This window comes from Aspergillus steynii, assembly GCF_002849105.1.
Source record: "Aspergillus steynii IBT 23096 chromosome Unknown P170scaffold_11, whole genome shotgun sequence".
Classification (NCBI taxonomy): Eukaryota; Fungi; Ascomycota; class Eurotiomycetes; order Eurotiales; family Aspergillaceae; genus Aspergillus; species Aspergillus steynii.
Window position 1 is genome coordinate 1,051,271 of NW_020194408.1, and position 20,235 is coordinate 1,071,505.

The window sequence follows — 20,235 nt, forward strand, 5'->3', positions numbered from 1 at the left end:
ATTGGTCTTGCATATAATCAATAATACCATTTCTGATTCTATTCAATAATTCTTCGTGGGTGTGAACTATTTGACTCGATTTTAACCTGAAGTCAGCTGCCTCAGGCAAGATCCCATGCAAGGACGAGGACTGTTATAATCCATAAATATTATCCTTCAATTTCAACTTTCAAGTACTTCCACGCAGTCGGTACAGTTGAGACTAGTTAGAAAGCCGTATCGAATCAAGTTCAAAGAATGTTTTGCTTGAATTGCTGTATTACGGGGTTTACTGCCTTCTACGGGTTACATCGTAAGCTGAAATATGCTGTACAACAGAAGTAGCCAGCCTGAAAGATAAGTGAGAAATAAGTAAGGCTGGAGGCTCTTATATATCTTCTCATAGCTACGAAAAGAGGAGATCGATGGATTAGTTCTGAACTTAAAATGCAACAAAGATTTGTGATTTTAAACTGGTATCCATATCCAAATCGGGTGTGGCTCTCAGTGGCCTGCCTGACGGTCGAATGTTTGCTTAAATCATTCGATTCGACCAGTAGGATCGCTCATCACCTGAAGCCTCCTGCCCAGAGGCTTCATCATCAGATGCTAGGCGTGTAGGCTTGTCCGGGATTGCTTTAAAATGCCCCAGTACTAGCGGTCGCAGCAGTATTCATTCTTTCGGAGTGTCTCTTCCTGTCATCCTAGTCCTTTATATAACAAACACTAAGGAATGGAGCAAGATAGAGCGAATAGAGTTAGGTATGATCCAAGAGAAGCCACATAAGCCATTATCAGTAGAAGCTGGCATAATTAGACATTTGGTCATCCCAAGCCACGTCGAAATCAGTAAATGACGGGTGGGTCGGACATGTCGGGACGTTGATATTGAGGAAGTTCCCCAGGAGATCATCAATATCGTCAAAAGCAGCGTTTCCCGACGGATAACCAAATGTATCGTGTCCAATGTCTGCAAAATCGACTGGCAGTTGGCTTCTGGGACCTGTCCCGTTCAACGGGCTATCGACGTTCTCCGAAGCCGTCAAGTCAGACGACAGCGCCGGAGTGCTGATGTATTCGGCGATCGTGGGATCAGAAGGCCGCCTCCTGCGGGGCTGCTCTGGCAATATTTGGTCATTTGTTCTGTCAGTGGTGCGTTGAATCTCATGCAATACGCGCCGGCCGAGTCGAGTCATGACCTGAGCTGACCACCATGTCGGGGATAAGGCTTCAAGACTCTTGTACAAAGCGCGCACGTGGTGTTTCGCTGTATCCTGCGTGCTGAGGAGTTGACAGCGCTGGATTTGTTTGTACGCGACCGAGAAACTCAATGATATGGCGTAGGGAATGATTGGTAGCGGTAAGAGCTGTGATACTTCGTGGATTTGAATCAAGGACACTATGCGATAGACGGACAGATCCTGCCTGAGATACAAGGTGTCCGATTTGGGTTGATCCTTAAGCACCCATGGCCGTGAGGCTAGAAGGGCAATTGCATGATATACAAGTTCAAGTGATACTTAGAGAGTTAGAGAGCTTTCACTTCTACCTCAGAGGATCACTTACATATCGTATCTAGTGGAACGTCCCACGCCTCGCATTTATCCACTACATCCTCGAATCGCGGGATTTCTGGCTTGTTAGAATCAATTGGACCTTCCAAAGCTGGCCGGTAGACTACGAAAACGTCAGCTAGCGCGGAGGCTAAACTGAGGAGGACACGGAATGGAGCTTCAAAAAGCGGAAGTATGTCCGCCAGCTGCTGGCCCAAGTCCCTGTCATGAATGACGAGTGGTCTACCCTGTATCGCAGCGTTATATCGGTCAAGGGCCCACAAACACCAGAATAGCGCGATCGCAGGTTTTTTATCCTGCACCGGACCGGGACTTGTGAGGTGGAGTCCCATGGTGTGCGCGTGATGGATGGCTTGCGTCAAGTACAAGGAAGCGTCCTCGAAACTTCTGGGCCCCGGGACATGGAGTGAGAGAAGGGCAAGAATTTGGATTAGCGTGACCCTCCTCCTCTCAAGTTTCAGTGAGTTTGCCTGGTTTAGCTCGTCATAAAGCAAATTGCTGAATTCCGAAAGGGCCAGTTTCCCGGAGTTTGCTAGACGCAGGAAGGGCTCTGCCTCGTGGTCTTTCGACGCGGCCAGGCATATCGCCTGGACGAGATAAGGAGAAGCCGAGCCTTCTTTGAATTGGCGTTGAAACTCCTGCTCGTCGATTAATGGCAGTGTGGGGTGAATCCGACGCAGGTAGATATCGACCAATGCCTCCTGGCTCTGCCGTGGGGGGAGTAAAACGGCTCGTCGTTGGCTGCCTTGCTGTCCAGAATGATGTGTAGTTTCTGCATGAGAATCTGCGCCCGATACGAGAAGTTCGTCCTCTTTATCCAGCCAGATTCCTACGTCTCTTTGGTGAGTCCGCCCGCGCATCAGTCGAGTATTCGTGCTGTCAACAAAGAAAATCACAGGGTTCAAGTCACCCATAAAACGGTCCGTCCCCGAGTCCCTGGTTCCCGTGAGCGAAGATCTCCTTGGTTTCGAGACACCCATAATCTCTGCCGGTTGGGGCCGCCTTGATGGGCCCTGTATATTCGCCTGCCTTGGGTCTACAGGTAATTGAGGTGCTTGTTCTGGCCGACCTTGGGATCGATCACCGTCAGGGGCCCTGATCAATGGCCGTGGGCCGGAACCACGATCAGAGGAGCCATGGCCAGTGTTTTTCTCCTTCTGACTTGCTAATGAAGGTGAAGAGGGCTGTTGGCGCTTTGATTTATCGTGATAGCACTTTTTCTAAGCAGTGTTAGCAAGACCCATCCATATTGGGGAACTCCGACATACCTTCCTCTGGCGGCACAGATCACAAGCCTCCTTGGCGTACTTTCGCTTCGGGACTCGACCATCTTGGCTGATATGGAATTTCACCTCCATGTGGACGTTGGAGCAGGTGCTGGTCAGAATCCTGACTTTGCAGACCCTAGAGTGAGAGATCCGATTGGGCGGTCAATCGTGAGGGACAATATGTAGTGACGTGGGTGCTGCAAAGGTTACATGGTAGGTGAAGGCTGTCAGCTTCAAATGCACGAGGTGGCCACGTTGAAGTGAATGAAGCCGATGTCTCATGATTTATGACGCTGGAACTTCGCCCCACTGCTGGGGATTCTGCTTTCTTTGGCAAGAGGCGCCGCAGCTGAGCGGAAGATTCTTTTCAAGTAAAGCCCCACCGACCTTCGAGACCAATCAGATCAAATATCAGCTGAGAATTCGGGATGACTGAATTACTTTCCGTCGGGATTTCACATACTTTTTCCTTTTTCAGCTAGAATGTCGGGATTCTATAACGGGAGTCGGAATTTCACAACGCGTCCGACTATAAAGATAACATACCTGAATCCAATGACGCCCTGCATAGTTGTACAGACACTTTCTTGCCCATTGCTGTACAGTCTTTCACTTTCCACCATGGTATTCAGCGCCAACGGCATCTGCTGCAGTCTCCGGTAAGTATTGTGAACATCCATCCGATACTACTGCCTACTCCCGATCTCAGGCTAATCGGCTGAAGACTGGACCAATCACGCGTTTTCCTCCCGTCAACACAACAGACCGAGACGAAACCTTCAATATCCGGCACTCTCTGCCTATCACTTTCGGGTGACACTCCAATTCGGGGCATTTCCGTCCAGGTAAAAGGACAAACAAAACTGTGAGTCAAACTTACGCTTTATAAAGTCTGGCGCTAATAAGAACAGACCGTTCCAGGAAGGCATAATCTCGTCAACAAGCCATGAAGAGGTTACATTCGTCAGATCCCAGACCCTGGCGTCGTCAAAGAAAATGGCATCGTTCATCCTGCCTGCCGGTAAATACGAATTCCCGTTCGATGTTCCGCTAGACCCCAACATGCACGAGACGATCGCCGGCCCGAACCACGAGTACCACTCCTATAAAGTATACGGAATCATTGAGCGACGGTTCTATCGCAACCACGTGGTTTCGGAACCAATCCGGATATATAGACCTGCCGTGGAGGATTCAAGTGTGATTTTGCTTTCGGATCCAAGGGTTAGTCGCCTTCGCGGGAATAGCAGAAATGTACTCACGCCGGCACAGGTGGCCGAAGACCTCTCCGAAGCGACCATCCCATACAGCATTTCGATTCCCCACAAGAAGATCCCCTTCGGATCCACGTTCCCCGTCAATTTCTGGATGGCGCCTTTAAACAAAGGTCTGAAGATGAAATCAATCAATCTCGCGGTAGTTGAAAAACATTCCATCAAGATCGAAGCGCCCGCAGCATACGCCACACGATACGGAGTGAGACATCTTACCTCGGCAAAAGATCACATCCTCTTCACTGAACACCATGAAGAACACGAAGACGACTATCTAGCTCCCGCATCGGAATGGTATGATATCGAGTGGAGCACAACCAAGGCCGTGTCGTTACCGAAGAGTCTGAATGAATGCACACAGCGCGTCAAATCAAACCATATCCAAATCCACCATGAACTGGTCTTCACGGTCGAGCTTCTGCATGCGGAGGGCCGTCGAACCTTGGTAAGTGTTTCCCATGACCCGTCGGTTTACCTCGAGCTAACGCGTGTAACAGATCAGAGGATCCCTCCCTTTCAGCATCGTTATGCTACCAGAGTTAAATACACCAGACGGAGCGGTTTGCGGTTTCACTCTCGAACAATTTCTGCATGACTACGACTCCCCTCCGCCATTGTACGGCGCTCATACGAGTGATCCCATGTTGACCGGCAATCTCGCGGGCGTGGAATCAAGTAGCGAAGGCCAGAATGAATCACTCACGGCCCCCGCAGATTTACCTTGGGCTCCCTGCTACGATCTGATTTTTGGCTGCTCGCCTGACTACGAAACCCTCAGTCTGCCGCAGGGTCTAGTGTGAAAGCTGCCATCCAACCTCAGGATGATCAATTATGAACCCACGCTACGGAATTATCTGCTTAAAGCAGAGAAACAGGCTACAAATAGCCTGAACTCGACAGGAATCCCATCAGAACCAGCCAGACAGGTCAGCTCTGGCAACTCACCACCAGCTCGGGTGCTACGACCTAGTGGTTTCCATGTCTGCGCTTGCAGGGCCTGCACTAAACGACGGGATTGTCCATGAAGCTTCAGCTATTACCCAGAACATGGCTCTCCAATCTCCCCGAGTTCGGATTGCGGTCCGAGAAATGTAAATCGAATCTAAAGATGTACCGCGGAAGAAATATGGTCCTACTACCATCATTACTAGCCTTTGCTATCTCAACCATTCAGTGCCAAATGATTCATCATTTGTCTGGAAAAACCTATCTAATTACCTTCTAAACACATACCCATTTTCCTTTTTTCTAAGCCCAAACACCAATTCCTCAATCCAAATCTAAATCGTGACGATCATAACATTCAGTTTCCAATCAGTAGTCCTCCTCCGAGCCATCACTGAACGCCGTCTCATCAAGCAGATCATCCTCGCCATCCTCATCATCCACCCACTCCTCGTCCTCGAAATCGTCGCTCGAGTCGTCCTCCAGCATCGCATCGTACATCTCACTCATCAGCGCCTTGACAGCCTCCTCCTGTCCCTCCGTCATCTGCAGCAGATCCTCCAACCGCTGCTTCGGCTTCCACTGCGCCGAATCAAAGTCGTCCGTATCAAACAGCGCCTCGGGCAGATGCGTGCCGAAAAACGCCAGCACCATCGCCGGCACCCCCATCACATACTCCGCCGACAGCGAAATGCTCGCCTCGTCGTGATCCAACCGCTTCGCCAGCGCCGTCGTGTCGCGCGCGCGAATCAACTCCACGATATCCGCCCCGGGCATCTCCACCGTCTCGCCCTCCTCGCTGCCCGCGCACGCCTTGATCAGCGCCAGCGTCTCGTCCCAGTCCAGCGTGTGCCGCTCCGTCAGCAGCGCCAGCAACAAGTACGTCGGACACTCGTTATGCGCATTCTCTCCCTTCAGCACGCGCGCAAAGGCCTCGCTCTCCGCCTCCAGACGCCCCTGGAACGGCTTCCAGAACGCCCGATGCCACGGGTCCCCGGCCTGCGACGCTTCCCTCTTGGTTTCGTCGTCGCCCTTCATCGCCTGCGCGGGCAGATACTTCTCATACCGCACGAAACTCCACATGTTCCAGAGGTTGTCGACCTCCTCGCCCATCTTGGTCTTGGTGGCGAGGTCGAAAGAGAGGTTCACGTCGGTGGCGCCGTCGGTCTGAGGCACCAGCTTCGCTTCCAGCGCTGTGGCCCCCTGTTGAAGCGTCTGCTGGTTGTCTTCGGAGCTCTCGCCCTCGGCCAGGATCTCGCATGCTTCGCGGTACATGACGAACTCTTCGTGCTGGGATTCGGAGACATCGAGGCGGGGGTGCGCCAGGAGGGAGTCCACGAAGGCGATGCGCGCTTTGATTTCTTTGCTGGAGGCTTCCGTGATGGCCTTGAAGGGCTGGGGGGCGGCCAGGTAGCGGAGAGGATCCATGTTGATTGTGTGATAAATAGGTAGATGTATGTAGTTGTTTGTTTTGGTCTTTGATCCTGTAAATATTTCAGGGGCGCGATAAGAAAAATCTGATCGGTCCCGCGCGGTGGTGGGTCCGCCACTGCCGGAGTCTTGCCGGGGGATCGTCATTTGTGCAAGGGAGCATTTTTGTTTTCTTTTTAATCAATTAGGGCGAGTTCTCTCGAAACAAATCACATGCAAGCTGCAAGGACGAGCTGCATGGTGGTTTGCCGATGCTGCTTGTTTGCCTTGGTTTGATGTGCCTATAGTCCTGCAATCTGAGCTATCGCCAACTTGTCCTCCAACGAGTGTATTTCAGCTCTGCATTCTTTAAAAGTAGTTTCACTTTCCATTGATCATTTCTACTCATCCCCACGTTCTATTATACCCCAGACAATACGAACCGACGATCAGTCTATTTCCGTAGCCTCAAAATCCAGCATTCCCAATGTGAAACGCCCAGCTCAGACATCTCCTATGATGTATGATCGAAAGCAAACCAGAGCTTGAAACCAGCCAAGCGACTCCTTGCTTCCATTCCGTCAGGGGATGGAATTCCCCAAAGTGACGGTGAACCGACAGACGTATAAAGACTGCCACCTGCGAGCCTGCGATTTCCATTCTCGAGCATCTTTGACTTTCACGCTTTCTTCTTTCGCACATATACAAATCATAAATCATAATCATGCTTCGCATTCCTGCCATCCTGTTCGCCGTGCTCTCCTTGGCGGTCGCCGCCCGGAGCCAAGATGTCTGTATCGATGTTTGTCAACCCGTCGAGCCGGTTTGTCCTTCTGGGCAGGTGAGTCTCTTCCCTTTGTCTCAATTATGGGCAATTTTTCTTGTGGAATGGTGCTGATTGTGTATAGCGCGCGTCGGGTATGCCGGTAAGTTCGGAATGCACTCGTTGGCCTCGGGCCGTTATTGACTGTTCTGGTGCAGGGCTGCTGGGGATGCTGTCACACGATCCCGCTGGACTAATTGGGGGTTGAGGGTTATGTCCAGCTGGGTTTTTAAGCTATCATTTCGTTCATCTATTGGCAGATCGTTTTCGGGTTCAAAATTCGTGTATCTCCATGCCTTCAAGGTCAATTCTACACGAGTTCAGCTTCAATAATATACGTTTCAAATGAAGAATAAAAGAGGAAAGAAAATGTTAAATAAAATTGAATTAGGGCTCTCAAAGGAAGGGACAGGGGTCAGATCGCGGGACATCGCTTTAGTCACGGCCAGGATAGCGATCAAAGTTAACATCCCAATGTCTCGCCTCGAGTATAACCCACCTCAGTCATTAATAAACGCTCAAGACATTTTTAACTCTACTTGGGCAAGTAGAACCGATCTTGCAGGCATAAAGGCCAATCGGGGCTTCGTCCGTCTCCACTCGCGCTAGAGACAAATGTGCTCATTTGCGCTCAATATTCTTGGTGTCGCCCGGTAGCATCTGACTCTTCCCTCCTAAGCAACTTGCTATGGCATTTCCTCATTCATCAACTGACGATCTGTCTGCCAATAATAATGCTCTCCAGATGACCGGGTAGTAGTGTGGTGATGCTGGCTAATATCCACAATCGCTGCCAAGAGATGGCTTCGGCGGTTTTCTTGACAAATCGTGCTCATGTTGTTAGAGAATTTAAAGCGATTAGAAGAATATAATACCCCGAAGGCCCTGTGGCTCTCTCAGTGACCATTCCTTCCGACTCAACAGGCCAGATCAGTCTGAGCAGACAAGATGCAGCTGACGATATTGTTCCTCATATCCAGTGCTCTACTTGCTTGCCCAGTCCACTCTACGACTGGAAAACAGGGCCATGGGCTGATCGGATATGGGATTTCCATGTACCAGCCCCCATGCGCATATGCCTGCCGTGCGGCTATTACCAACCCTCTGAACTGTTCCATGACCTCACATCACGGCACGGATATGTGGATGGTCGAGGATTCTCCCAGTCCAGAGTGCTATGCGACCAACGATGCCTTCTTGCAGACTCTGGCATACTGTCTGTACTCACGCTGTCAGGAATCAAACTCCACTATTCAAAAATACTGGGAGACGAATGTCGCCGGAAATGCGCCAGACCAGCCACTGCCCAAAGAGTCTTATGAACAGGCCCTCCGGAGCATCACGGCCAGGCCCAAGGTTGTAGTCAACTCTTCCGAGGTGCTACAATCAGTATCCCTTATACCTAAAGAGATTTACGATGTCAATTGGCAGACCCTGTCGGTCTTTGAGAAAATAGAAATAAGCCACGAAACATGCGCGTAAGTCGAACCTCAATCAACTATGTCAATTCTAACACGTCTCCAGCATCATCCTGCTAGTCGCCTGTGCCCTCATCCCAATCCTGCTCTCTTTCATTCGATTCATCCCCCTCCCCACCTCCCTAACAACACTCATCGACGCACACATACTCACTCCCCCCCTCATCGGCAACCGCCACAACGTCCCACTCTTCAACACCTTCACCATGCCCACCAGAGGCCAATCCCTCTTCATCGGCTACCTCATTGCCATCAACATAATCCTCTGCTCTGTGGGCTTCTCATCCGCCAACCCCAGCCTCTGGTTCAAGTCCAACTCCGAGGAGATCGCCATCTACGTAAGCAACCGCACGGGTGTCCTCAGCTTCGCCAAAATCCCGCTCCTGGTCCTCTTCTCCAGCCGCAACAACCTCCTCCTCTGGCTGACTGACTGGTCCCATTCCACATTCATGCTTCTGCACCGCTGGGTCGCTGGCATCTGTGTTCTTGAAGCAGGTATCCACGCGCTTATCTTTCTGCACATCTACCATGTCTCCGGGGAGCATGCCGCGGAGAGTAAGCTGCCGTACTGGTACTGGGGTATTCTCGCCATGCTAGCCTTGGCCATTATGATCCCTGCGTCAGCGCTTCCGATCCGTCGGAAATGCTACGAGGTCTTCCTGGCATGGCACGTCGTTCTCTTCCTGTTAGTCATGATCGGATCTTTCCTGCACATCTACTACCGGTATGCCTTCCAGTGGGGCTACGAGAACTGGATCTACACTGGTCTCGCGGTGTGGGGATTCGAGCGGGGGTTTCGCGTGCTGCGTATCGCGCGGAACGGAATTCGCACCGCCTATGTCTCCGTCGTGGATGATGAGTACATCAAGGTGGAGGTTCCTGGAGTGTCGGCGCAGGGCCATGTTTATTTGTATTTTCCGACCTTGACCTGGCGGGTGTGGGAGAATCATCCGTTCTCTGTTATGACGGATTGTTTTTTGTCGGCGGGGTCGCCCCTGGTACCTGCTAAGGATGATACGCAAGTTGCGATGGCTATTGATGATAAGCACATAGCCCAGGAAAGCCCATTCCGTATGGACTCAGAAGACACACGCTATCAACAAGGCCTGCTGATCTACATCCGGACCGAATCCGGGATTACAAAATACCTGCGCAATGTGTCACGAATCCCAGTACTTGTCGAATCCGCATACCATCCAACATCTATTATCGGCGCAGAAACACGCCGCGCGACAAACATCATTGCCATCGCGGGCGGCGTGGGTGTCACGGCCTTGACGCCAATCCTGCTCGGTCATGAGGGGTGGCATAAGTTGTTTTGGGCGGTGCGTAGCAAGCCGTTGGTGGATTCTATGGCTGAATCGCTGGGTGCGGACCGGTTTGATCGGCTTAATGCGGTTGTGTATCACCAGAGTCGGATGGATATCCCAAGGCTTCTTGAGCGGGAGGTTTCGGGTTGTAAAGGGGCGGAGGTTGTGGTGGTGGTTAGTGGGCCTTCGAGAATGGCGGACGAGGTAAGGATGGTTGTGGCGAGGTTGATGAGGGATCCGATGGTCAGGGTGAGGTTGGTTGAGGAGTCGTTTAGCTGGTAGTATGGATTTATTCGAGATAAGGTCGGTTTTTTTGGCTTGAGAGGGATTAAATTTAAATCCCTTTTTCTTTTTGTCCCCCCGCGGCTGTAGTTCATAGATCATGCAGGTTACACTATATATTTCCGAGATGTTTGGGCATGGCGGCAACAACCAACAACAACAACACAAAAAGAAATTAAAAAAAGGCAAAAGAATATCACAAAGCACCTGATTAAAATTAAAGAATAGCCTTACCCTTACAAAAGTACAACAGAAGCGCCCTTCCGAGGCTGTGCCTGCAACTGCGGCAACCGACCAATGCCTCGGCGAGCGCTTACAACCCTCGACAGCCAGTGAATGCAGTGCCACGATGCAACCCTGGATTATCGGTTGGTTCTGACAGGCGCGATATATGGCGCATCTGGGAAATGCCTCAAGCGGCGCAGTTAATGCCTTTCCAGACTTCTCTGCCTATCTCTCACCTGTGATATAAATCCAGCTCATTTCCCTCTCATCTCTCATCCTTCCCCTCAGCATCCAGCATTCCATCTCAAGTCCACATCATATCTACTCTACCTGAATCTCTACAAGTTCAAGATACGATATCCACCTGCCACCAAGATGTCAATCATCTCCACTCTCTTCCCCTGCCTCAGCGCCCGTCGCAAGTCCACCACCACCACCACCAGCTATAACACCCCTGAGTCAAACGACCCCTCCCTTGCCACCCACGCAACGACCATCCTTCTGACCACCGAAGACCCATCCCTCATCCCCAAACACCTCTCGAACCTCGTCTCCACAACCGGCTGGACCTCCTCCCTCGCCCAAACCCTCCTCCAGAGCCTGGAAACCGCCATCCAGAGCGGCGCCAAAACAGCCAAGCCGGCGACCGACGCGCTATCCCGTGCAAAGGCCGAGGCCTACGACTTCGCGACCGATCATCCAGTCTACACGACGGTCTTGGCGCTCGGGGTGCTGGTGATCCTGGCGCCGTGGGTGCTGGAGGTCCTGGGGTTTGGGGAGTTGGGGCCCCTGGAGGGGAGCTTTGCGGCTTGGTGGCAGAGATTGTATGCGGGGTATGTGCCGAGGGGGTCGCTGTTTTCGTTTTTTCAGAGGTTGGGGATGGTGTGGAGGTTTTAGTCCAGATGGTTGGTTGTTGGATGGATTGTGAGTGGATTGGTGTGGATGGGGGTTTGGTGGTGAGGGAGGGAGGGTCGAGGAGCGGGGATATAATGACAATAGTGGACTTCATTTCCATCAATGGCTGGTTGGTGTAGTTGGTTATCACGTATCGTTAACACCGATAAGGTCCTGGGATCGAGCCCCAGACTGGTCATTCTTTTTGTTTTTGTTTCTAGTGGCGTCGGTGGGTCTGCCGATTTTGGAGGGATGGAATGTAGAAGACAACTGGAATGTATTCTGAGTATCCCAATGAACTGCCCAGATCATACACATCGCACCCTCCGCCCATGTCCTCGGTGACTAGTGGAATGGGCTCATAGCTTCAAACATCCTACTCAACTCTTCAACATCAGCCACATCCTCCTGATCGAAGCCCGGGTAGGTAGAAGTTGGGCCCTCGTTGCCTTCCGGCACCGGACCCGCGGTTAACACAAGCACATCCGGCACGTAATTCTCGCTGATGCTTTCGTTGATTTCGAGAGAGGATTCTGCATAAGATGGCTCGCATGCCTCTGCACCCTCTGCACCCGCCGTTAGCACAACGACATCAGGCACGTAATTCTCATTGATGCGTTCGTCAACTTCGACAGAGGAAGCTGTATGAGGAGGCTCGCATGCCTCAGCACCCGCCGTTAATACGACCACATCCGGCACGTTCGACACCGGATGTTCATGGTCAGGGATCGGACATGGAGTCAGCTTGAGGTCGAGCACGCAGGATGGCGTTAGTGGAGAGGGTTCCGGTTGCGGTTCCGGTTCCGAATCCAGGTCCATTGGGTCCCCCGACTCCGAGGGAGTAGTGTCTGCAGGACTGTCCGGTCGCTCGGTATCCGGCTCTTCGTCAGTTCTCACGATGCCGCCGTCTTCGGGTGACGGAGGGCGTGGTGGTAGCGATGGATGGGGTGGGGGTAGGGATGCCATGGAAGTGTTATGGATGCGCGGAGAGCTGAGTATAGTGTTGAAGTGATAGATGAACTCTGGCTGTCTTCGCAGAGTCGGCTGTAGTCAGATATAAAGATGGTTAAGGACTAGACATATGGTCAGTACATGAAATTGGAGGTAAAGGCATCGTGGTAGATTGATATGCTTCCCTGTTTGTAGTAGATGCTTCGCTTCCTGAAAATAATGGTGATGGAATGAAATCCACCAACCGGATGCCATTGTTGTAGCCATGGCGATGATTCCCGGTAGTCCTTGCCTGTGTCCAGAAGAGCAATTGGATTGAGGAGGAAAGTACAGTGGAAGCACCGCATAACTCTATATGATGCACAAGAGCTGAGTCATCCGCATTATGGACGTTCTCGCGCTCTGAAGGATCGCAGAGTCCATCTTTTGAATTCAATCCGTTAGGATACTGGAGTCGAGTGGCTGATCAGGACTCATGCACTCCGTGGATCTATGGATAAGAGTACATCCGTGCAGATCAGGCCAGAGATCGAACCACCCATGACTGTCTATACTGGCATCAACCAACATCCATCCAAGATATACCACCATCAGCATCATACCAGCTCATACCTACTGCATACGGCAAAAAACCCAACTGCTCTACCTCGGCCGTCGGCTTGCCGAACTCGTAGCCGAACGGAAAACCGGGAGCACCAGAAGATCCACCGTGAATCCACTGCGAATCCACTGCGAATCCACTGCGGATCCTCCAGCGAATCCCAGCCAATGCGCAGCCTCGAGTCGCATCCTCCGATCGCCTCTGTCATCATTACACAACGGTCTGAGTTGCTTCGCGGTGGCTCGACAGATTTTTCGGTCGCAGGGGCCAGATGAACCCAATCTAATAAAACCTTGTGCCTGTCGCATGCGCATTCCAGCCAGCATGCTCTCCGTGCCTGCACGTCTCGACCATTAGGTACAGGTACACCTGGGAATGGCTTCCAAAGATGCTGCCGCTGAAGCCCCGCGACCCCAACGCATCCCACACTGGCGTCTGCTGCTCGACCAGGGCGCCGTGACCTCCGAAGTCATCGAGTACCCCTACGTGGGCGCCGGCACCGACGATGACCCGTTCATCGTCGAATGGATCCCCGACGACCCGCGCAATCCCATGCTCTTCAACAAGAACCTGAAATGGGCCTACACCATCACCGTCGCCTTCGCCACCTTCGGCGTGTCGATGGCCTCGTCTGCCTACGCCGGCAGCATTGAGGAGGTGCTGAAAGACTTTGGCATCGGCCAGGAGCTGGCCACCCTGGGCGTGTCGCTGTTCGTGCTGGGATTCGCCGTGGGACCGCTGGTGTGGGCGCCGCTGAGTGAACTCGTCGGTCGCCAGATCGTCATGTTCGTGTCGTACTTCGCCCTGGCCGCTTTCTGCGCCGGGGCCGCTGGCGCACAGAACAGCTGGTCGCTGATCATCCTGCGCTTCTTCGCGGGCTCCTTTGGCTCCTCGCCGCTCACCAACGCCGGCGGCGTCATCGCCGACATCTTCCCGGCCGACCAGCGCGGTCTCGCAACCAGCCTGTTCGCCGGAGCTCCATTCCTCGGTATGCCCTTCTACGCACAATAACCTCGTCGCAGCACTAACGAATCTCAGGCCCTACCCTCGGCCCCGTCATCGGCGGCTTCCTCGGCCAAAGCGCCGGCTGGCGCTGGGTGCAAGGCTTCCTCGCCACCTTCACCGGCCTCATCTGGATCGTGACCGTCCTGCTCGTCCCCGAGACCTACGCGCCAGTCCTCCTGCGCCAACGCGCCACCAAACTGACCTCCCTCTCCCCCCACGGCCACATCTACCGCTCAAAACTCGACCTCGAGCGCGGCCGCGTCTCCATCGCCACCGCATTCGGCTCCTCCCTCCTGCGCCCGTGGATCCTCCTCTTCGCCGAACCCATCGTCCTCCTCCTCTCCATCTACATGGCCATCGTCTACGGCACCCTCTACATGCTCTTCGACGCCTTCCCCATCGTCTTCCAGACCATCCGCGGCTGGTCGGAGGGCATCGGCTCTCTCCCTTTCCTCGGCGTCATGATCGGCATGATGCTCGCCGTCGCCGCAAACATGTACGACAATAAACGCTACGTCCGCGAACACACTCGCCACCGCGGCTTCGCGCCCCCGGAGGCCCGCCTCCCCCCGACCATGGTCGGCGCCGTCGCCATCCCCATCGGTCTGTTCTGGTTCGCATGGACCAACGGCCCCAACGTCCACTGGATCGTCAGCATCATTGCCTCGGCGCCCTTCGGCTTCGGCATGGTCCTCGTCTTCCTGGGCATCATGGTGTACCTGATCGATGCGTACACGATCTACGCGGCGAGTGTGTTGGCTGCGAACTCGATTATTCGATCCTGTTTCGGCGCGGGATTCCCCCTGTTCACGACATACATGTATAATAATCTCGGTATTCATTGGGCATCCTGCATCCCTGCCTTTTTGAGTCTGGCGTGTCTGCCCTTCCCGTTTATTTTCTATAAGTACGGGGCTGCCGTGCGCAAGAAGTGCAAGTACGCCGCGGAGTCAGATGCGTTCGTGCGCAAGTTAGCAGAGAAGACGCTCGCGCCGGGCGAGACCAAGGAGGAGAAGGAGAAGAAGAGCGAGGCACCGGATGGGGTCGTGGATACACAGACCGGAGAGAGAGAATACGATCTGGAACGAGCGGATACGGTGTCGACAAGCAGCGACGAAGACGGTCGCCAGTCGAGAGGCACCTACGAAGCGAGCCCCTACGACATCGACCGCGTGAATACGCGCAACTCGGCGATTACGCAGCGGTCGCGGTCGCGGTCGACGAAGGGGAGGAAGAGGTTTGGGATTTTTTGATCTCATCTTCTCTTCATATTCATGTTAATGTTCATTTCGTTTGATTGAATGGTAGCAAGCGGCATTGGATTCATTTATTGGTTGTTATTTATACTATACTATGCTATAGAGCATGCTGCATAATAGATATTTATCATCATTCGTCTCCCATTTCCATGGAATGTACTTCCATCGCTGAATCTGCAATAATCTAAAAAGTAGCCGGAGAAGGCAAAGTCTGGGGCGTATCATCACGGAAGCTGTTCGTGATCAGACTCTTGAAGTTCGGCGACCACTCGACCCTCGGGCCCAGGACGGGCAAATTCCACAACTCCGCCAGATACTTCAGGATCGACGTATGCGTGAACTCCCCAGACTGGTCGGACGGACTGTTCTGGACAAGGCCCTTGCCGACCCACGGGGAGATCAGCACGGTGGGCACACGCACACCCAGTCGATCGAAGTGGAAGGTGGTGGAGCGGCCGTCCTTGGCCTTTTCGGAGTAGGTGAGGTTGTCGCCGGACGGGACGTTCTCGGGCGGGGCGACGTGGTCGGCGAAACCGCCGTGCTCGTCGAAGGTCAGGATGAAGAGAGTTTCATTCCATTGCGGGGACGAGCGCACGGCCTCGTAGATGCTCTTGACGAAGCCTTCGCCCATGTTGATGGGCGACGGCGGGTGGAAGGACATGTAGCTGCAGCATTCCGGGTTGATCCAGGTGAACTGGGGCAGGGAGCCGGACTTGGCGTCGGCGAAGAAGCGGTCCAGGGGTTGCACGTTGGTCTTGTCCTTGCCGGACTGGGCGGTCCATTTGTAGAACTGGGCGTCCGGGAGGAAGCCGGAGCCGGTGGTGTTCTGGTAGTTGACCCAGGAGATGTTGGCGTTGGAGAGCTGCTCGAAGATGGAGACCTGGGGCAGGGAGGAGGTGAGGAAGTCGTCGTCGTTGGTGCCGTGGCCGTGCGAGGTGCCGGAGGTGAGATAGGCGCGGTTGGGGTTGGTGGGCCCCGGGACGGAGGCGAACCAGCGGTCGAAGAGCACGAAGTTCTCGGCGATGGCGCTGAAGACGGGCACATTGTCCGGGGTGTAGTAGTTGATGACCTCGGCGGCGCGGGACAGGTCGGTGTGCAGGCCGTAGGAGGCGATCTGCTCGGTCACGAAGCCCTGCATGTCGGGCACGTCGTTCTTGTAGTTGGGGTGGTACGTGCCGTAGACCTGCTGGTTGCCGCCGCTAATGCTGTGGTCCGGATCGTCGGGGGCGACGTTCTTGGCGACGGGCTGCGCGCACACCTTCTCGGACGTGGGATCCGTCACGTTGGCGGGATTGCAGTACTTGGTCTTGACCAGGCCGTCGATGGCGTCGCTGTAGGTCAGACCCCCGGCGAAGACGTCGAAGGACAGGTTCTCCTGCACCAGCACGACGACATTCTTGATGGGGCTCTGGGCGGAGGGGGCGGGGCCGTGGGGCAGGCCGGAGATGCCCACGCCCAGCGAGAAGAAGGTAACGAGGGAGAGGATGCTCATGGCAAGCAGCAGGAGAGTGATGCAGACGGATTTGCGCCAGGAGATGGTCGAGGCCGGAGTTCGAGGCTCCCAGAAGGGCGTCTTTATACCGAGCAGCGCGTGGGGAGTGACCGGATCATCTGGCGCCAGATGCTTGAGCATCGGCAGCTTCTCCGGGTCCTCGGTCCCACGTGTGCCTGCAGACTGATCCCATTGCATGGTGGATTCGGAAGGTGCGTTCAGTTGAGAAAGAAGTGGATTGCGCAAGGACGAGGGGTTGGAGCAGAAGTAAGGAAGCTGTTGCCATCCCATTTTTGGTCGTGAAGGCGGAGAGCGAAGGCGGTGGGCCCGTGACCTGCCCGCATGCCTTCTGCCTTTGTTCTGATTGGCTGGTGCGCTCGGCTTCCCGGCAGCCGTTGCAATCACTCCAGCTAGTCTCAAACCGGACTAGCTCGCTCTCCCAAAGCAGCCCTATTGGGTGTCCGCCCGAAGATCTGCAGTCCCGCCCCCTCCATTGGTCCGTGACGGCCGCATGAGGCCTCCCTCGACCCCCTGATTCGCAGCCTTAAGACTCTGGCTCCGATCCACTGCGTGCCTGGCGTTCTGCAGAGACGCCGACGGGAGCCTATCGCCCGGCACGTGGTGACAATATGCCATCCGTCGTTCTTGTTATTGGCCGACTCCTTATCGCTCGAGGGTGACAGAGGGTGTGACATTCGACCTGCAAGACCCCTCCATTTCTCCGGGTGTATTCGGTTGGGATCTCGAGTCGGTGTGGCACCCTGCATAGACGGTGTAACTTTCTCATTCCAAAGTCCAAAGAGGCTGGACATTCTACGGAGTACATGGCAGGTATTGACCAGCCACCAATATGCATGTATGTGCTGCATATATGGAAGTCAAATGAACCGCTGGCCTCGAGATCGGCTTCCTTTCGATCGAGTCGCGGTGAGCATCTCGGTTGCACAGTATCACCTAGTTTATCGCTACTCCGTCCCGCCTCCTAGCTTTGATGCTGTCACCCGATCGGCAAGGGGCCTGTCAAGTGCATATGACACGTAGGGTTAGAATTGGGGGATGGAGATTTGCGGTCTGAAGATCGTATGATTAGGATTCCTCCGTACTTTTGTTTCTTTTTCTACACTCACTTAGAATTTCGGGTGAAAGAAAACAAATGGATCACGTCTGATGTCACCGGGAACTTTGCAGTGTTTGGCGTGCACCTGTTCTGGTGCCCGAGGCAATACGATGGAGTTGCTCGAAATTGTAGATCTATAGAGATGCACCATAAGCCTCAACTTCTAAGCAAAGGCGAAAAGATAAGTGAGAAAAGACAAAAGGAAGAACAAAAGAAGGAAAGGCAGAAAAACCTTTCGTGTTCGGGGAACAAGAGCTGGTGGGATATTACTACATCATAGGATGGTACTTGATCATTCATTACTAGACCAGAAGCCTCAACACAGTTTCTGCAAAATCCTCATCTTCTCGGCGCTATGTATCAAAAAGGCCCGTACTTAACAATTTCCATCAATTCAACGTGATGGCGAGTACCATTCTTGATGTACCTTTCCCAAGTAGCATCGAACTTGGCAAATGTGATATAAACTTCCATATTGTTCTAAGAGACGAGGACCCGCGTAATAGCTATTAGTCCTAGCATTTCGAAATAAGTCGAGGTTCATTCCTGGGATTTGGCTGACGCAGGTGACAATTTCAGACGCTTCCTGCATCTCGACTTGCGGCGTATCACGATTCCGGCCTTTGCGTTTACACTTTATGATTTCACCAATCAAATTGTGCTCCTTGTGTTCTAGCTGGCCATCCGTGGTCTCCGAAATTGGCTACTAGTGTGGCTCTTGAGGTCCGTCAAGAATATGCAGTGGTAGAGTTGCTCGCTGGTCTTGTGACAGCCTGAAGAAAGCTTAGCTGGTGTTGATGGCTTGCTCGTCGAGTGCTCGTTGATCGTCTTGGTTCCTGACAACGTCCCTCTGCTGCTCGTAGGGTATGTCAAACCGCCCGGCAACTTCGTCGGGAGTGGTGTGTAGCGCGTTGAGGTACTGCTGGAAATCAACCGAAGTTGCAAGATTATCCTTGCCTGCTGCAGCTCAGTTGACGTTGAAAATTCGTGCCTCTCTAGATCAAAGTCGATTGGCTTTATGATATCCGGAAATGGTGCGATACAACAAAAATTGGGTTTGCTCTACTTTGGAGCCAGAGGTAAAATCGCTGTGATTGTGTAAAGACTGGGTAAACAGTCCTGCCGACGTTGCGGCCTGTGTCAAAGCCTCGACGGTTTTGGGAATCAAAAAGCCCCTTCCGCATCTTTTAATGGGCCGATGATAACGGGAAATTCTGGTGTATGCATCGGGGCATGCACAGACTGCCTCAACACTGGGCAAAGATTCCAGCCGAGAGATTGACATTAAAGATGTCTCTGCCATTAATGACGAGCTGGTTCCGACTGTAAGTTCAATTGCCCCCTGTGCGAGGAGATGCCGAGATAGACCAAGTCTGCACGAGTCAACTGGGAGGACATACCGATGAGGACGGCAGTTCTGAGCGTAGTGAAACCGGTGGACGCGTTCTAATAAGAAGGTCGCGCTGGGTAGGATGGAAGAAGGATTGAAGGGGAGAACAATATCCAAGAGCTGTCTATTTCAAAGATCGTACCATTTGCAATTCACCAACTCAATTAACTCCTCTGTGCATATTCACCATGGGAAATCGTGAAAGAACCCTTGAAGACAAGGTCTTCTCCATCCAAGATCTGCTGCCGCGACTTGAATCTCGTTCGACAGGGCGACAGGCTCTGGACAAGATCCAATGCGCTCGCCACTGGCAGGATCTGGAGAGAGAATTAGGGGCATCATCTGGGATACGACTTCAAATTCTGATTAGCAAAGAGTGAAGGGTCATATAGTTTAGGAACAGAGTCGGCTATTTTGTCGAGATCTGGCTAGCGCAATGGATTTTCACTGGAGAGGCATCATGGCAGTGATAGCTATTCGATGCACTAACCCTCTTTTTGAGGGAGGTGAAGTCGACGCTTTTCATTCAGTTCAGTAATCCATGTAGAATCGCAAGGAAAGACCAAGCGAGAGTGACACTGGAGACGATCGTCGTCGAATCGCCGCCCGTGTTAGGAGTGATTATGGAGCTTTTATAGATCGACAGTTAGTTCATTAATCGTTAGGAATATTCAACCTATTTACTTATCTCTATACCTTCCTTCCTGATCTTCTATGAGACTTTTGCTCCCACTTTGCCTTTTTCGGTAGCATTGAGGCTAAATTACAGATCGCTAAATTATAAATCACAAATATCCCAATGCTTACCTCTAATTCACTGGTAACTTCTAATGAGCACGAACAATCCGAGAAATTATTACAAAGTATATGTTGTTCTGGCAGGTTGTTATTTCAAAGAGGTTGGTTAAGATAGTATAGTAAAAAGAGTCGACGGTGAAGTATTCCACCAGCGATCCGA

The 20,235-nt window shown here is 52.8% G+C and overlaps 9 protein-coding genes and 1 non-coding gene across 10 annotated transcripts; 6 read left to right on the forward strand and 4 right to left on the reverse strand.

Annotated features, from left to right (window-relative positions):
- Positions 1 to 773: 773 nt before the first annotated feature.
- Positions 774 to 2,413, reverse strand: P170DRAFT_370456 (fungal specific transcription factor domain-containing protein; the record flags this gene model as incomplete). The annotated part of the gene is made up of 2 exons (XM_024844957.1): positions 774 to 1,498; positions 1,546 to 2,413. The coding sequence occupies 2 exons, from the start codon at positions 2,411 to 2,413 to the stop codon at positions 774 to 776; spliced, it is 1,593 nt and encodes a 530-aa protein (XP_024698702.1).
- Positions 2,414 to 3,442: 1,029 nt separating this feature from the next.
- Positions 3,443 to 5,318, forward strand: P170DRAFT_514626 (arrestin C-terminal domain-containing protein; the record flags this gene model as incomplete). Its single annotated transcript, XM_024855230.1, has 5 exons — positions 3,443 to 3,480; positions 3,546 to 3,686; positions 3,733 to 4,045; positions 4,094 to 4,540; positions 4,593 to 5,318. 5 exons carry the CDS (start codon positions 3,443 to 3,445, stop codon positions 4,893 to 4,895), a joined length of 1,242 nt encoding a protein of 413 aa, XP_024698703.1. The 3' UTR covers positions 4,896 to 5,318.
- Positions 5,319 to 5,321: 3 nt separating this feature from the next.
- Positions 5,322 to 6,521, reverse strand: P170DRAFT_441803 (uncharacterized protein). Its single transcript, XM_024850402.1, has one exon. The coding sequence runs from the start codon at positions 6,466 to 6,468 to the stop codon at positions 5,410 to 5,412; it is 1,059 nt and encodes a 352-aa protein (XP_024698704.1). The 5' UTR covers positions 6,469 to 6,521; the 3' UTR covers positions 5,322 to 5,409.
- A 653-nt stretch (positions 6,522 to 7,174) lies between these two features.
- Positions 7,175 to 7,470, forward strand: P170DRAFT_481350 (uncharacterized protein; the record flags this gene model as incomplete). The annotated part of the gene is made up of 3 exons (XM_024853861.1): positions 7,175 to 7,291; positions 7,359 to 7,376; positions 7,432 to 7,470. The coding sequence occupies 3 exons, from the start codon at positions 7,175 to 7,177 to the stop codon at positions 7,468 to 7,470; spliced, it is 174 nt and encodes a 57-aa protein (XP_024698705.1).
- Positions 7,471 to 8,326: 856 nt separating this feature from the next.
- Positions 8,327 to 10,343, forward strand: P170DRAFT_451421 (putative ferric-chelate reductase (Fre2); the record flags this gene model as incomplete). The annotated part of the gene is made up of 2 exons (XM_024851183.1): positions 8,327 to 8,751; positions 8,798 to 10,343. 2 exons carry the CDS (start codon positions 8,327 to 8,329, stop codon positions 10,341 to 10,343), a joined length of 1,971 nt encoding a protein of 656 aa, XP_024698706.1.
- Positions 10,344 to 10,732: 389 nt separating this feature from the next.
- Positions 10,733 to 11,776, forward strand: P170DRAFT_441804 (interferon alpha-inducible IFI6/IFI27 family protein). Its single transcript, XM_024850403.1, has one exon. The coding sequence runs from the start codon at positions 10,944 to 10,946 to the stop codon at positions 11,463 to 11,465; it is 522 nt and encodes a 173-aa protein (XP_024698707.1). The 5' UTR covers positions 10,733 to 10,943; the 3' UTR covers positions 11,466 to 11,776.
- P170DRAFT_486322 (uncharacterized protein) lies at positions 11,540 to 13,222 on the reverse strand (the record flags this gene model as incomplete). The annotated part of the gene is made up of 3 exons (XM_024853929.1): positions 11,540 to 12,506; positions 12,659 to 12,764; positions 13,026 to 13,222. The coding sequence occupies 3 exons, from the start codon at positions 13,220 to 13,222 to the stop codon at positions 11,808 to 11,810; spliced, it is 1,002 nt and encodes a 333-aa protein (XP_024698708.1). The 3' UTR covers positions 11,540 to 11,807.
- On the forward strand, positions 11,588 to 11,661 carry P170DRAFT_t214. Its single transcript has one exon. It is a non-coding gene; the product is annotated as a tRNA-Val (tRNA).
- Positions 13,223 to 13,225: 3 nt separating the features above from the next.
- P170DRAFT_77041 (MFS transporter) lies at positions 13,226 to 15,367 on the forward strand. The gene is made up of 2 exons (XM_024855374.1): positions 13,226 to 14,002; positions 14,053 to 15,367. The coding sequence occupies exons 1-2, from the start codon at positions 13,390 to 13,392 to the stop codon at positions 15,270 to 15,272; spliced, it is 1,833 nt and encodes a 610-aa protein (XP_024698709.1). The 5' UTR covers positions 13,226 to 13,389; the 3' UTR covers positions 15,273 to 15,367.
- Positions 15,341 to 17,018, reverse strand: P170DRAFT_441805 (putative phosphatidylglycerol specific phospholipase). The gene has a single exon (XM_024850404.1). It carries the CDS (start codon positions 16,966 to 16,968, stop codon positions 15,463 to 15,465), a length of 1,506 nt encoding a protein of 501 aa, XP_024698710.1. The 5' UTR covers positions 16,969 to 17,018; the 3' UTR covers positions 15,341 to 15,462.
- Positions 17,019 to 20,235: the final 3,217 nt, after the last annotated feature.

Excerpts from the sequence above, each read along its gene's own strand:
- P170DRAFT_441803 (XM_024850402.1), bottom strand. The coding sequence starts at position 6,468 with ATGGATCCTCTCCGCTACCTGGCCGCCCCCCAGCCCTTCAAGGCCATC.
- P170DRAFT_77041 (XM_024855374.1), top strand. The coding sequence starts at position 13,390 with ATGGCTTCCAAAGATGCTGCCGCTGAAGCCCCGCGACCCCAACGCATC. Across the intron at positions 14,003-14,052 it reads CGCCGGAGCTCCATTCCTCG|GCCCTACCCTCGGCCCCGTC; the intron begins GTATGCCCTTCT and ends AACGAATCTCAG.
- P170DRAFT_441804 (XM_024850403.1), top strand. The coding sequence starts at position 10,944 with ATGTCAATCATCTCCACTCTCTTCCCCTGCCTCAGCGCCCGTCGCAAG.
- P170DRAFT_441805 (XM_024850404.1), bottom strand. The coding sequence starts at position 16,968 with ATGCAATGGGATCAGTCTGCAGGCACACGTGGGACCGAGGACCCGGAG.